This window comes from Hordeum vulgare, chromosome 5H (assembly GCF_904849725.1).
Source record: "Hordeum vulgare subsp. vulgare chromosome 5H, MorexV3_pseudomolecules_assembly, whole genome shotgun sequence".
NCBI classification, from domain to species: domain Eukaryota; kingdom Viridiplantae; phylum Streptophyta; class Magnoliopsida; order Poales; family Poaceae; genus Hordeum; species Hordeum vulgare.
In genome coordinates this window covers 83,901,475-83,918,257 of record NC_058522.1, presented here as the reverse complement: position 1 = coordinate 83,918,257, position 16,783 = coordinate 83,901,475, and the positions used below count along the sequence as shown (strand labels likewise).

The window sequence follows — 16,783 nt, the reverse complement described above, 5'->3', positions numbered from 1 at the left end:
TTGGAAGATGATGCTCAGCCCAATGGGAAGCTAAAGGGGTTCAGTGATGAGAGAGGGGCCAACAAACCATTCATCAATGAACTGCTTGAGTAATTGCATCAATCAGAGGCAAGTCTTCGAGATGTTTGGCCTCTTCCTCTTTTTGCTGAATAAGCTTTGCTAGGGCTTCATCATCAAACTCAACATCTGAGAGTTCAATCATTTTGCAGCATCCATCAAGGATATAGATGGCTTTGATCCACGGGGAGCAACATGTTTTATTTTTAGTCCCCTATTTGTGCAAGACTCATCCTGAGTTTCACTTGGTTTAGCTGGCATTGATTGCGAAGCCTCAGGTGTTGTGGATATAGGCCTTGAAGCCTTTGCTTTATCCATTGGCTTTGGATCAATGACAGGGGGTTGACCTTCTTGCTCAAGTGTTTCATCAGTCATAGAGCATCCACAAATACTGGAGGGATATGAATGCGTTGGCATTGGTGGCCTGACCATGCACATGAAGAAGCCAATATTGATGGCTTCAACCATTGTCTTTGGATGCAGATTTTTGTAGAAAATCTCAGTCCAAGGAGCCTTTTCTGCATTTTTCTTAGCATACTCATCACTTACAAAGCGGTAGTTGAGCCATTCTTCTACCCAATATCTTCGGATCCATTGGATCCAGTTCTTGTGTTGTTGGTAGTTCTCTTCAGGATCAGACTTGTATCGTTCATATAGTCAACGTGGAAAATCTTTGGCAGTGTTCACACGTCTTTTTCTTCCTCCTTTCTTAGGAGTTATATCTCTGGGCATAGTCTTCGACTTTAGCAAATGCTTCACAAATTGATTCAAGTGAGAGCTAGCTCTAGGTGAGTCCAGATGTATCTACAAATAATCTGCAAATGAATTGAGACTATGAGATCCAAGTGATTCTGTCGCGTACATATACGCCTCAAAGAATTAGAGATACGAAGGGAATAGAAGAGGTCATAGGCATTCTCGGAAGATTTTGAAGATAAAAACATGGTCTGAAGATATTGACCTCATTCACCGAATATATTCACTTTTGCTCACGACAAGGTGGTTCAGATTTGTATAAGTTGAAAAAATTGCAAAAGTGAGCAGTCAACCAAGATTTTCAACATAAGTAAAAGCATTGAGCAAATAGAGATGGATGATTGAGTTCCGTCAAAAAGATGGTGTAAAAACTGCTTCCGAAGATATTTGGTAACTTCTAAGATCAAACAAGTGGAAAATCAATGATTTAATTACCACGATGAAGAACACGAGGAACTGTTTGACGAGGTGGAGAGACCACCAGTTCGATCTGCCACACCCTAGATTGGTTGTGGATGATGGCCACGGTGGCGGCGGACGAAGATAGTCGCGGCCGGCATGAGTACTATGAAGAAAAAGGCATGACAACTAAGTGCTTATTCTCCGGCAACGATGAAATCGAGCGGCGGCGTGCTACCTCTTGATATTGGGTTGGTTTTCCCTTGAAGAGGAAAGGGTGATGCAGCAAAGTAGATAAGTATTTCCCTCAGTTTGTTGAGAACCAAGGTATCAACCCAGTACGAGGAACAAGAAAGGCCCCAATAGTAGTACCTACACAAATAATCAAACACTTGTACCCAACTCTATAAAGGGGTTGTCAGTCCCTTTAGAGTTATTTGCAAGGATGAGATCTGATAGAGATAGGTATAAAATATTGATAGATCTGAAAGTAAAACAAAAGTAAATAAATTGCAGCAAAGTATTTTTGGTATTTTTGGTTTACAGATCTAAAAATGTAATATGGAAAATAGACTCCGGGGCCATAGGTTTTACTAGAGGTTTCTCTCATAAAGGAAAATAACATGGTGTGTGAACAAATTACTCTCGACCAATTGATAGAAAAGAAAATAATTATGAAGATATCCAAGGCAATGATTATGCATATAGGCATCACGTCCGTACCAAGTAGACCGAAACGATTCTGCATCTACTACTATTACTCCACACATGGACCGACTCGTGCCTGCATCTAGAATATTGAGTTCATGAAGAAGAGAGTAACATGTTAAGTAAGATGACATGATGTAGAGGGATAAACTCAAGCAATATGATGAAAACCCCATCTTTTTATCCTTGATGGCAACAATACAATACGTGCCTCGCTATCCCTACTGTCACTGGGTGAAGACACCGCAAGATTGAACCCAAAACTAAGCACATCTCCCATTGCAAGAATTACCCACTACTAGGAAAAGGGCTATAGATGATATAGACACTAATGGCGCACCACACAAGTAGTGCGCCACTACTATATAGCAGTGGCGCACCATGTGCAGGTGTGCCATTAGTGTGATGGACACTAATGGCGCACCACACACTCGGTGCGCCACTACTATTTTTTTTTGCAAAAGTACTAATGGCGCACCGGGGCAGAGTGCGCCATTACTAGTTAAACTAGTAATGACGCACCACTCACCCAGTGCACCAATACTATAATTTGTTTTTGCAAAACTACTAATGGCGCACCACCAGCTAGTGCGCCATTAGTAACCAGGGTTACTAATGGCGCATTTGTAGGTGGTGCGCCACTACTATATTTTTTTTGCAAAACTACTAATGGCGCACCACCATCTGGTGCGCCATTAGTAACCAGGGTTACTAATGGCGCACCAGATGGTGGTGTGCCATTAGTAGTTTTGCAAAAAAAAAAGTCCCTCCTCTCTGAATCGAATCGGTTCGGAACCCTAGCTGACCCATCCCCCTCCGTCGCGCCAACTCCCTGGGCCGTTGGTGCCTGTCCCCCCCCCCCCCCCCGCCGAGCGCCGTCCCCTCACCGGGCAGCAACTCAGCTTCTCCAGATCTGCCCTGTTCGCTGCGGGGGGGTTTGATTCCCTGGCCCCAGAGATGCGTGCTTCCCTTATCGGGATGCCTGGAGCATTAGGCCCGTGCCGCATTCCATCGCGGAGACAATCCGGCGATGGAGTATGTCAACCCTCTCACCGGATTCCACGTCGATGGGCGCCGCGCCAACGAGGTGAGCCCCCGCTCTCTCGCCTTCGTCCGGTTCCAGCTTGGCTGGCTGTGATTCTTCGCGGCCGGCGTCTCGCAGATGCGGCAGCTCAAGGGAGAGGTCGGCTTCATCTCCAGGGCCGACGGCTCGGAGCTCTTCGAGATGGGCAACACCAGGGTCATCACCGCCATCTACAGGCCCCGAGAGGTACGCCCATGTCCCTCATCTTGCTCGCGCACGCCAACTGTTCTATGCAGTGACTGTATCTGTCCAATCTTTCTTGAAATATCTTGCTTGTTGTGTAGCCATTTGTTATCATATTTTTTCTTCAGTCATCTTAAGCATACAAGATGCCCCATCTTCAAGTATTGATATCTCATGCCAGTTTGGCAGTCAGTATTGAGTCAAGAGATTCGTAGTTTTACAACTTGAGCGCTGCATTTTAGTTCACAGGCCACTAAACTTCAGTACAATCTACAACCGTATAATGCGTGTCAAGTAAGAAAACTGAACCGTATAATGCGTGCCAACTTGGGACCTTCGCCAGGGCCGCCGTTCCCAGCGGTGCATCAACTCGTGTGTTATTTTATTGCTGTGATCACTCTCTGCTTTTCAACCCTTAAATTCTTGCTCAGGTTCATGAGTTCCTGGCTAGTGAAGGCGAAAACTGTTATTTGGATCATTATTTACTTAATGTTATGTGTTTTTTTGTTGAACTAACCTGGTCTGAATCATATTTCTTCTGTAGGTGTTTATGATGCTTTGGAACTGAGGGACAATAGATCTGACTACTTGGGAAAGGGTGTTTCCAAGGTTTACACCCATTTCACCAAAGTTTATCTCCATATTCTGCAAATCTATGTCACAGTTCTTAGTCATGTAATGTGGCTGCTGTTTATGATTTTTAGCGTCTCCTTTGTTCTGTTGTCACACTGGTAATATTGTTGTCAGCTTTTGAAGTTTTCCTACTTGTTAACCAAATTATTATGCCGAATGGACCAAACAGTGCTAGTGTAGCTTTCCAGCTATCCTGTTTGTGAGAACAAGTTATTTTGCCATGTTGGTTTCACCCATACTATGTTTCCTTGTGCTGTATAACTTGATATTTCTAGTTTGTGTCAGGTTGTTGATTTTTTTCTCTTAATGTTATAATGTGAACTACAATATGTTTTCTCAATGTTAAAAGTGGTAGGCTATAGTTTTTTTGTTTTTTTATATCTCATTGCCAATGATTATATCTAGTAGCTTAGGATTATGTATTTATGAAGTAAAACATCATGGGCAATATCTCTTGTGCATGCCTTGTTTCCTTATTTACTAATAAACCAACTTGCTCAAATACTGCCATGGAAGGAACAATTCAGGATCATTTAGTGCTTGATGTTTCAGTATTGCTATCCTGTTCTTTTCTGTTGTAGTGAGTAGTCCATTTGCATGCATAATTTAGTCTTTTCTTTGTATTTACATATACTCTTCCTTTTCTTTCACAGGTTGTTGACAATGTGAACTCGATTATCGCGCGAGCTTTGATTGGCAAGGTTAGCATTGTCTCTGCCCCCTTTTCTATCGTGATATTAGAGTTGAATGCATAATTCATTCAGTCCTCTGTTTCCTTCTACAGGACCCTACAACTCAAACTGAGCTCGACAACTTTATGGTTCAGCAGCTTGATGGAACCAAAAACGAGTGGGGTTGGTGCAAGCAGAAGGTATTACAGAATTCACAATGAGTTTTACTTGGCGCAAATGCTAATTTCCGTATGCAGATTCCCTTCTAACAACTCAGTTTCTTCCGTACTTTCAGCTTGGTGCTAATGCGATCCTGGCTGTGTCACTAGCTGTTTGCAAAGCTTGAGCCAGCGTCAAGAAGATTCCGCTGTACCAGGTGTGCACCATTGCTAATATTATACATTTGTTTGATATTGCCTAAAGTCTTCTAACATGAATGTATTCTTCACTGCAGCACGTTGCCGACCTTGCTGGCAACAAGCAATTGGTTTTGCGTGTTCCTGCATTCAATGTTATCAATGGTGGTTCCCATGCTGGAAACAAGCTTGCTATGCAGGCAATGCTCTGAACTAAGATTTCCATATCCTTTGTCATTTTGTTTTTGCACATAAGTTTAATGCCTATACTTGCATATTTGCAGGAGTTCATAATTCTTCCTACTGGAGCTGCCTCATTCAAGGAGGCAATGAAGATGGGCGTTGAAGTGTACCACAACTTGAAGGTAATTCTTCCATATTTTTTCCTTCTCTTTGCTATCTTATAGTAAAAAGTAAATTGACTAAAACTGTCATTTTCTGTGACAGTCTGTTATCAAGAAGAAGTATGGGCAGGATGCCACCAATGTTGGAGATGAAGGTGGTTTTGCTCCTAACATTCAGGTATTTCCCTGTCCTTAGGTTTAGGATCAGATTTCCGTGCCTTGGGACGTCTTGGTGTTTTGACAACAGTTGTTGACTTGCATGTTGTCGTTGTAAATTGAGGTCAATATTAGTGGGGTGTGATCTTAATTCTTTTTTGTTTTTGGGTGTTGTAGGAGAACAAGGAGGGCCTTGAGCTCTTGAAGACTGCAATTGAAAAGGCTGGATACACCGGCAAGGTTTGTCTGCTTGACTAGATTATGTTCTTGTGCCCTTCTCAATGAAGTTCAAGTTTGTGACTCAAGGAGATGTCTTGGTATGGGAAATTCTAGGTTGTCATTGGAATGGACGTTGCTGCTTCAGAGTTCTACAATGACAAGGACAAAACCTATGACCTCAACTTCAAGGAATAGGTAAGCAGCTCTGATGTTTATTTCGTGTGAAGAATTTTTTATCCTTCATTCAAGAGCTTCATTGACATTGCTTTCTCTTGCTGTAGAACAACGATGGTTCCCAGAAGATATCTGGAGATAGCCTGAAGAACGTATACAAGTCAGTCGTGAGTGAGTACCCTATTGTGTCGATTGAGGACCCATTTGACAAGGATGACTGGGTTCACTATGCTAAGATGACTGAGGAATGCGTAGAGCAAGTTCAGAATGTTGGTGATGACCTTCTAGTCACCAACCCAACTGTGAGTTATTTGTTCTATTGAGAAGATGGTCACATGCTTTCCGTTGGATTAGTGTAATTAATTTGTTGTATCATTATTTTGCAGAGAGTTGCGAAGGCATGCGTGATTTCGGCATAGATTTCTGGAATCCGTGAGAACATCGGAGTCCATCCATCTGCTTTTGACGATATAAACTGGTCTCATTTTCTGACTCTTTTTACTATGTGTTTCACCATCATTTAACCTTGTAATTCATCAGTTGCGATATGAAGCATATGCACTTGATTCAAAATAGATTCGTGGAACCTGTTAAAATAGTAAAGTTCTACTGGTTTCTAGTGCACTGGATACATATGCACATGTCTCTGCAAATGTGTTGCACATTTTACAGTGTGCTGGCCTTGATGCCTTGTCAGTTCCACTTTATGTGCCGTTATTGTGCGATTCACCATTGTTTAGTACTCCTTATGTGAAGTTATATAAGATCACTTATAGATCACTAAAGTAGTGATCTAATATTACTACTTTATAGAGGGAGTATCTCTAATGCACTAGATTTGATAATGTATATATAGCAATGTTTAAGAAATCGGTAACTTGTAGCTGCTCAGTCGGCTTGGGAGTAGCTATTAATCGGTGAATCGGCCTAATAACTAGATTAATCGGTCGACCATTAATCAGTAGATGAAATAGAAACTTGCCAACTTATATCTAATTTTTTTATGTATTATACCATAATTCCACGCACCTAGCTATGTAATATACCAAAATATTCTATTGTAGGCATATAAAAAATAGATAAGAGGTAAAATTAATAATCGTTATACATTCAACTATATAAAATCTCAAAATTGAAATGATCAATTAAACATTTAAACTTATCCATATACTTGAAAACATACATCACATAATATACTGCAGATAACAACCAAAACCAACAGTTCCATCCACCCATCTAAATTTTTTTAATTCAAATTCCACTAATATATGAATGTTGGATTCTCCACTAAGATATGGGGAAAGATGGTAGTACCTTGCCTGCTGGTGACACCATTGAGGAAGAGATTGGGGAGCATCCCATGGGAGAGGATAGGGAGTATCCAAGGGGGGTGATGCCATTGAGCAACTAGATCTTGCAGGTGTAGTGCAGTGACTGGCACTCGTGAGAACACGACTAGCCATGAGCCAGGTTAGGAGGGGATGAAAGGAGCATGAGGAAGCGGGAGGAGGGCCAAACCCCAGGTATTTAGTGGAAAGAGGGGGTGGGAGGCGTTATATGCTAAAATTTTGGGATTCGTTTGCCCACTAGTTAATAGGCTAGTAGTGACTAATCAGTTTGGCAACTAATTAATCCGTATGACAACTGATTAATCGGTCTAACTGGCCAATTCATCGGCATGACAAGTTAACCCGATGAATAGGTGTTATTCGTTTCGGTCACCCTAAGAGTAGCGATTAACTGGGAAGTTAACTGGTTAATCGGACGAATTATATAGCACTTGCTCCAAAACAGTGAAGCTGAAGTTAATGTTGGGTACAATGTTCATTCTGTAGGATGCATGCAATTATTATATGGTCACCAACTAGGGAACCTGCCACACAAACAGATAGATATCATGTGTTGGTGTTAAAAGTATTGGCGAGGATATTAGGAAGCCTCACTATGGAGTGCATGCTGTCTCAGAAACCCCGGGCAGAGTATGTGATATGATCAAGGGAAGGACCTTGGGCACAAGAGCCATTAAGCTCCGAGTCCTGGTTAGATTGCTTTTGTTATTCTGTATTTGTTTTTTTAATTTGTTTAAGTTCAATGATTCTACCATGGCTAATTTTATTTCATAATAGGATGAAGCCGATGAGATGTTGAGCAGAGGCTACAATGATCAGATATATGATGTCTACAGTTATCTTTCCCAGAACGTCAGGTCGGACTTTGAACTGGTCTTTTGCGTAGTTCTTGGGTTATTATATCTTGTGATGTGCTCTGTGTGATGCCAACATTTGTGCTTCTTCTGGTAGAATTAATAACCAGCCTCACTGTCTTATATCTACTGGAGATAATATGATTGTTTGATTATTAGTGCTTGGTCCATGCCCATGACACTTGCATCCAACCAAAATGTCTGACAATTTGTGCTGTTTGAGTAAGTTGAAATTATATCTCTATGGCACTTGATGCTTGCTGGGGTAGGGGAAACTTATACATGCGGATATTTGCTAGTGATGAATTTTGTGTTTGTTTTCTAGATCCCAAATCTTGATGTTGACCTGCCAGTAAAAGTTATCTCCTGGTGCTTGTTCTTGTGATATTTGCTGACATTTTGGACGTCAAATACTATTCAAACTTCAAGCATAGGAATAACCACACTTGAACCGAATTTGATTGGAAACAAAAAAAATGGTGTCCTATTGGTTACTATCTACTGGCTAGGTCTGGTATTTACCAAAACTAAACCACGCTTTCATTCACTGTACCCAATATGGTGTCTTATTTGTTGTATGCCATCAATCATGTAAGCAGATCTTTTTTCCTACAAAAGATTTCAGCATTGAGCTATTGTTGGAAGTGCTACCTTCATGGTATACATGTGTTACTTATATGCAGTTTTATTGGTGCTTGTGTTTGGAGAACTATTCACTGCTTTCCAGCTTACTAGTTTGCTCAGGAGCAAGACATATATTTGATATGCATAATCTTCTCTCTCTCACTCTCTGCATATTAGTACTTATGTTCTTCGTATACGTGCATGATGGCCGCCTGCTACCCTGCTTAAATTGGATAGAAATATATGTTTTGCATATGTGAGGCCAGGTTGGTTGGGCGTTTCCTGAACATGGCCCACAACGATGAGGCCGTCGGTTCGGGCAAGGCATTTTGGGAGCTGTCCCAGGAGATGGAGGAAGAACCTCACCGCTATGAGGACGCCGCGGAAGACACCGATCCCGACTACACAACCCCTAGTGACGTCGGGGATGACACCACTGATGGTGCCGCCGAGGATGCCACCACTGATGATGGCAGCGCACACACAGATGGTAGTGATGCCCGCAGCTCTCTTCTATGTGATGGTAGTTTAGATGATCGATATCGACTTGTAATGCGAAGACAAACTCGCTACTCGCGGTCTCGAGACTTGTAATGTTCTAACTTTGTTCGGTATTTTAAATTCGGAGACTAATATGATGAATTGTATTTGGAGACTAATCTTCTATTGTATTCGATAAATCTGTTGTTTATATGTTGTGCTCTCTATATTCTATGCAATAATATGTTTTGTAATCTGTGCAAATACCAGGAAAAAAATACCTAATATTCATACTAGTGGCGCACCACTCAGCACTTTAGTGGCGCACTTCAAAAGCACACTAGTGGCGCATCGTCAACTAGTGCGCCATTAGTAAGCCAGAGCACATGGGTAGATATGGCCCGTGGGAGGCATACTAATGGCGCACCATGAGCTATACTAATGGAGCACTTCCTGGTGCGCCATTAGTATACCAGATACTAATGGCGCACCATGAGCTATACTAATGGCGCACTGCCTGGTGCGCCATTAGTATACCAGATACTAATGGCGCACCATGAGCTATACTAATGGCGCACTGCCTCGTGCGCCATTAGTATACTAGAGACTAATGGGGCACCTGTGGTGCGCCATCAGTAAAAAATTCTAATGGCGTGATGCTAGTGGTGCACCTATATTGCGCCATTAGTAGCCAAAACAGGTGCGCCACTAGCAGGCCTTTTTCTAGTAGTGACCAATCTAGTTGGCCAAACCAAACAAATAATTCGAAGAGACTTGCAAAGATATGAAATCATGCATATAAGAATTCAGAAGAGACTCAAATAATATTAATGGATAATCTGAACATAAACTCACAATTCATCGGATCTCGACAAACACACCACAAAAGAGTATTACATCGAATAAATCTCCATGAAGATCATGAAGAACATGATATTGAAGATCAAAGAGAGAGAATAATCCATCTAGCTACTAGTTATGGACCTGTAGGTCTATGGTGAACTACTCACACATCATCGGAGCGGCAATTGAGTTGATCTAGATGCCCTCTGTGATCAATTCCCTCTCTGACAGATTACCAGAAAAGGCTCCCAGATTGGATCTCTCGGGAACACAGGCTCCTCACGGCGTAAAAGTATTTTCGTGTCTCTTTTTGGCGATACACGAATATTTGGGAATTTATAGGCCAAGAATTAGGGTTAGGAGACCTGCAGGGGGCCCACAAGCTAGGGGGGTGCGGCCACCCCCCAGGGCGCGCCCTGCAGGCTTGTGGCCTCCCAGCAATTGCCTTGCCCCCTACTCCAAGTTAGTTGCGTGTCTTCTGGTCCAAGAAATTTGGAGATTTTATTCCACTTGGACTCCGTTTAATATTCCTTATCTGCAATATTCAAAAACATGGAAATAATAGAAACTGGAATTAGGCTCTAGATTAATAGGTTAGTCCCAAAAATAATATAAAACAACATATAAATGCATATAAAACATCCAAAACATATAATATAATAACATGGAACAATACAAAATTATAGATACATTGGAGACGTATCAAGCATCCCCAAGCATAATTCCCGCTCGTCCTCGAGTAGGTAAATGATAAAAACTGAATTTTCGATGTGGAATGCTACCTAACATATTTATCCATGTAATATTCTCTATTGTATCATGAATATTCAGATCCATAAGACTCAAAACAAAAGTCTATATTGACATAAAAACAATAATACTTCAAGCATACTAATAAGGTAATTGCTTCCTTTCGAAATAGCATGGTCTTAGAAAGTTATCCCTAAAAAATTATATGGTCTGGCTATGATCAATCTTCACCACACAAAGTATCTAGATCATGCACAACCCCGATGAAAATCAAGCAATTGTTTCACACTTTTTATGTTCTCAAACCTTTTCAACTCTCACACAATACATGAGCGTGAGCCATGGATATAGCACTATAGGTGGAATAGAATGCGGTGGAGGTTGCAAAAAAAAGAAGAAGATAGTCTCACATCAACTAGGCATATCAACGGGCTATGGAGATGCCCATCAATAGATATTAATGTGAGTGAGTAGGGATTGCCATGCAACAAATGCACTAGAGCTATAAGTGATTGAAAGCTCAAAAACAAAACAAAGTGGTTGTGCAAAAGATGTAATTCCACTAGTTATATGAAAGTGACAAAATAGGAGACTCTCTATGATGAAGATGGTGCTACTTTGAAGCACAAGTGTGGAAAAATATAGTAGCATTCTCCCTTTTCTCTTTCCCTCACTCTCTTTTTTTCTCCTTTTTTGGATGGGCTTCTATGTCCTCTTTTATTTTAATTTTTTATGGGCTTCACTGGCCTCTTTTATTTTTTGTAAAGTCCATAGACTCATCCCAACTTGTGAGGGAATCATTGCTCCATCATCCTTTATCTCACACGGGACAATGCTCTAATAAAGCAAATCATCACACTTCTATTTACTTACAACTCAAAAGATTACAACTTGATATCTAGAACAAAGTATGACTCTATAAGCAATATGGAAGTGATGGTGCATGTCATAAAAACGGGACGGTGGTGTTGCATGGAAATATATCTCGGAATGGATATGAAAATGCCATAATAGGTAGGTATGGTGGTTGTTTTAAGGAAAATATATGGTGGCTGTTTTGAGGAAGGTGGGTTTAATGTACCGGCGAAAGTTGCGCGGTACTAGAGAGACTAGCAAAGGTTGAAGGTTGAGAGTGCGTATAATCCATGAACTCAACATTAGTCATAAATAACTCACATATTTATTGCAAAAGCCTATTAGTTATCGAAGCAAAGTATAATACGCATGCTCCTAGGGGAAGGGTTGGTAGGAGTTAACCATCGCGCGAGCCCGACCTCCACACAAAGGTTGACAATCATTAAACAAGTCATGCTGTGACTTCATCACATAACAGTTCACCATACGTGCATCCTATAGGAGTCACAAGCTTTAACACAAGTATTTTTTTCAAATTCACAATTACTTACTAGCATGACTCTCATATTACCATCTTCACATCTCAAAACTGTATGCAAGTAAGCAAACTTCTCATCATATTCGATGCACTTAATATGAAAGTTTTATAATATCCCTCTTGGATGCCTATTATATTAGGACTAAATTCCTAACCTAAACCATTTACCATGCTGTTTAAATAACTCTAAAAATAATATAAGTGAAGTACGAGAGTTTTAATAATTTCACAACACCGCCACTGTAACATCCCAATTTTCCTAATTGGGAATGTTTTACATTGTAGCTAAGCATCTATGCATATTTCTTGAAATAAATTTAGCACGTGAATTTCTTTCGTCTTTTTGATTTGCATTTCCGTTTTCCCTCGCACGAGAAAAGCCCGGAGAAAAGACTCTCTTGCACGCAAGAGAGAGAGCGGAGGAAAATGACCCTCCAAAGTGCGGGCAAATTTCTGAAATGTTGGAGCCAAGAAAATCCAAGGATTATTTGCAAAAATGTTTCCAAAAAAGAAATAAAGCAAATTGGGAATTTCTCAAAAAAACATTTTTTTAAGTTTTTATTTTTTCTTTGGAAAAATGTTATTCGGGTAGAGAATATTTTTCTGATTTTTTTGGTATATAATACCCTATATTAATATTTTGATTTATTTCCCTTTTATTCGTTTTTGTTTTCTGTTTCGGAAAAAAGTTAGAAATTAGGAAGGTTTTTTTTTCCTTTTAGCCGCCCCCGAGCGCATCTTAGGCCATGGGCGGAAATCCCGCAGTACCCGGGATCTAAATCCCTTAGATCCAGGGCGACCACCCCACTCTTCCCCTCCTCTCTCTCACTGGCCGCTGGGCCCCACCAACCGAGCCAAGCTCTCATCGGCCACCCTTCTTCCTCCTCCTACCAAAACCAAGCCCGAGACCGAGCCTGCCCCAGTACCCGGGATCCTTCCCCGATTTCCACCCCTCCCCTTCCTTAGCTTTCCCCCTCATGGCCTATATAAGTACCCCCACCCGAGCCGCCCCCGTTCCCACCCCTACCCCGACAAACCGCCGCCCCCAAGCCCTCCACCGCGACCTCGCCGGCAGCCGAGCTGCTGCCACCCTCTGCCCCGCCTACTGGAGCGCCACCCAAGCCGCCCGACGCCCCCGAGCCCCACCCCGTGGAGGAGGAGCACCGCCGCCGCCACCCCCGTCACCTCCACCGCCCCCCGGAGCTCTCCCCTCGCCGGCGACGCCCCACCCCGCCGGAGTTCCAACCACACCACGGTAGCTCCGTCCATCCCTCTGTTCTTTCTTTTTTTTTCTTTTTTTAGCCCTTAGATCTTAGTTGGATGGTATAGATTAGATTCTAAAATAACCTTTCGGTTTAGTTTAGAAAACCAGCATTTTTTTAGTTCACCTATGATTTAGCCAGCAGGTTTTAGTTAGCTCCGACCGTTTGCTCAAAACTTTGCAACAAACGCCTCCACAGCCTATAGTAGCATGCCACGTGTACCCTCTGCTAGTTTACTAGTTAACCTCAGTTTTTCTGTTTAAATTGGAAAAACAGAAAGTTTCTGTTTTGTTTTGGCCACAACTTTTGATCTCGAAGTCCAATGACATTGATTAATTTTCCAGTAGGTCAAAAAATTTCTGTAGTTTTTAAAAACATATAATTTGTCTATGTTTGAATTTTTCAAATATAAGTTAGAGCAGATTTAGTTTAAACCGTGTTTTGCCTATTCCAGGAGTTTAAAAAATGATTTTTAGTTGATTCTTTTTGCTACTGCTTTCTAGTGATAAAATCTTACTGTGGTAGAAGTGTCAAAATTTTTAAAGTATTTTTACTGGTGTTTTCAACAGAAACAAGTTTCTGCCATACCGACGCGTGATGAATTCTTTTACGTAGGCTTTAGCAAATCCTTACTTGTGATGTTATTTTTACTTGTGGCATGATTGAAGTGCTTATGGTGTGCTTTGTGTTTGTATCGGTAGATCATCCGGAGTGCGAAGCGTGTTACTTAGAAGCGCTCGAGCAAGACAACTATCATCAAGGCAAGTCATTTTGATCATGTTATTTTACCTATGTTTTCGATGCATGGTAGATCACCTTTCTTTGCCCAATTGCATGCTGCCTAGGTACTTGGAAACTTTAGTATAAGTTGTAGTATCATGTGGTAGGACACAACAACCCCCGATACTTGGACCTGGGACGACAATTTCTTAATGCTATGCTTGAATAGACGGGTTATCGGTTGAGTGTATATCACGAGTGATGCGAGGTTAATATAATAATCAAGACCGGTTAAGACAAGATTTTCAAGACCTCGGACGCAATGCAACTCTGGGTGAAGGACGGTTGATCGGCTCCCTGGAGAACCCAGTGGATGCCCGGGATGCTGGAGAGGCCATGTCATCCTGCGGAAAGCTTCACCCAGGCTCGAAGAGACGGACGGAGACTTCAAGACTCAAGGCTTACCTGCACAGCCACAAGTCATTATGGGCTCTGGCTTGGTTGGACAACGCGGCAACTCTGGACAGGCGGTGCTATCAGATGTAGAAGAACGGTAGGAATGGATGGGCACCGACAGGGATTCAGAGGGACCCGTTGAAAGACCATGTTTTGATCATCCGGTCTTCAAACACACTGAAGTGCGAGGACAAACCCGGAGGTGATCAAATCTTGTGGGGAACGTGTGCAAAACTCTGCAGAGTGCCCAACCTAATCGATTAGCCGTGTCCACGGTCATGGACAACTTGAGCCGAAGGCATTGAATTTCCCCTGAACTCTCGACACAACTTAATAAGGATGTGGGTGTTAACAACTATTCGGGTACGAGAACTGGTTGGCGGAACCATCTCGTTAACAACAAACAATGTAGTAATATTTTGCTTCCAACCCCTTTTGTTGTAGGATAAAACTGGCTTTATGCAAAACTTAGCCCCACCGGCCAAATATGCATGTAGAGATAGTTGATTATTATTTTACTCCTCTCTTTGATGACTTGCCGGCATATTCAATATGCTAACCTACACGGCTGCAACGTATCATGTTGCAGAGTACTTTTCCGACCAGGAGTGAGGCTACGATCTACACTCAGCGACATGCCCTTGGAGTCGGATGGACTCGTCTACCTGATGCTTCCGCTTAGTCTTCGTTAGATATCTCATGAGTTGGCCTTCAGCCACTTTATTGTAATCCTTTATTGTAATAAAGTACTCTTTATGAGATTTCGATTAATAAAGCTGTGTGATTGAACTCTTGAATATATACATTATGTACTGTGTGTGTACCAGCATGATCTTGGGATGGTACGGAAACACCAGAGGCTTGACTCGTCTTGAGTCGGGTCACTACAGAAATGGTATTCAGAGCACACGCTGACCTTAGGATGTAACCTCTAGGAATTTTAAAGCCTTAGGAAGAAAACTATTTTCTCTTATGTCTATAAGTCTTCTTTTTCCTCTTCTGATCATTTCTGACTTCTCTCCGATTTTCCAATGTTTAGATGGCCACCTTCGTCCGAGTTAAGTTCACGGAGTTTTGCCAGCCCGACACCACTATGCCGTTCAGAAAGGAGCTGGTGCAGATCACCAAGGACTTGAGGATTTCTCTGCCGACTATCACAGGGAAGTCAACTTCGTCTTACCCGGAGGATTCACGCTACAGGACCGAGGTGCACAATTCCGGAAGGACATTCCAGCCGCGCACTGAGCCGATGGATTTCAAGTTCATCGCACCCAAATGGATTCTCGGAAGGGACATGGCGATCCATTGTGCACTCGGACGTATCAAGGAAGAATACAAAGGCTGCCCTATTTCCCCAGACCTATTCACCGTATCCCGGAGAAACGAAGACGGATATATCATCTCAAGCAATACCAAGGACGCTCTCTTGTCTTATGCCCAGACCTTGGAGAAACACAGCAGGACTCTGGAGTATCACGTGATCAAGGACGCAGGAAGATCTAGCAACTGTCACTCCGCGAGCTTGAACTTGAAGATGCAGCCTGGGAAGCCCACTATGAACATGAGCTGGAAGTGAAGGACTTTCTGGAGCGGATCGAGAAGCTGAAGACTCGAGTTGCATACCTGGAGGAGGAACTGGACATGGGCGAGAACCTTCATCCCAAAGGAGACGTAGCCCCCTTGATCAGCAACGACGAGGACTATGAAGAAAGCTCCACCGAAGGACCCGTCACCATGCCTTTCTGAGGAGGACACTTAGACTAGACCACCAAATTTACCTTATCGTTTTACGTTTTAGGCCGATGTTTAGGATTATCGAATTTTGTATCCTCGTGTGAACCTTGTGATGGTATTGAATAAAATGTGTGGTGTGATACTTGTGTGTTGCATTCATATGGGTAGTGTAATTACTCTTAGACCATTGTTCTATGCTAATCTCACCCCTCTACAAACATCAGATGCTTCCAAGACGCGCCCCTGAGTCCAACTTTCCGCCGGAACTCACCCAGTTGATCCAGCAACAAAACACCCTGATGCAGCTGATCATCCAGAACAAGAACAATAACAACAACCATCATCCACCCCAGGTTGACAATCTCACCCGTTTCCTGAGGTTGAACCCTCCAACTTTCTCCAGCAGCATTGAGCCCATTGTGGCAGATGATTGGCTCCGCAAGATGGAGCGTGAACTTATCACTGCTGGTTGTTCTGAAGCTGAGAAGGTGCGCTTTGCCGCGCATCAACTTGAAGGCCCTGCAGCTGCTTGGTGGGAGAACTACACCACCACTTATCCCATTGCTGGAGTCACTTGT

General features: G+C 42.4%; 1 protein-coding gene and 1 long non-coding RNA gene across 2 annotated transcripts; both read left to right on the top strand.

Annotated features, from left to right (window-relative positions):
• Window positions 1-4,465: 4,465 nt before the first annotated feature.
• On the top strand, window positions 4,466-4,867 carry LOC123395569. Its single transcript, XR_006609786.1, has 3 exons — window positions 4,466-4,521; window positions 4,605-4,691; window positions 4,787-4,867. It is a non-coding gene; the product is annotated as an uncharacterized LOC123395569 (long non-coding RNA).
• A 159-nt stretch (window positions 4,868-5,026) lies between these two features.
• LOC123395568 (enolase-like) lies at window positions 5,027-5,761 on the top strand. Its single transcript, XM_045090582.1, has 5 exons — window positions 5,027-5,047; window positions 5,132-5,212; window positions 5,295-5,369; window positions 5,525-5,587; window positions 5,681-5,761. Exons 1-5 carry the CDS (start codon window positions 5,042-5,044, stop codon window positions 5,759-5,761), a joined length of 306 nt encoding a protein of 101 aa, XP_044946517.1. The 5' UTR covers window positions 5,027-5,041.
• The last annotated feature ends 11,022 nt before the right edge of the window (window positions 5,762-16,783 follow it).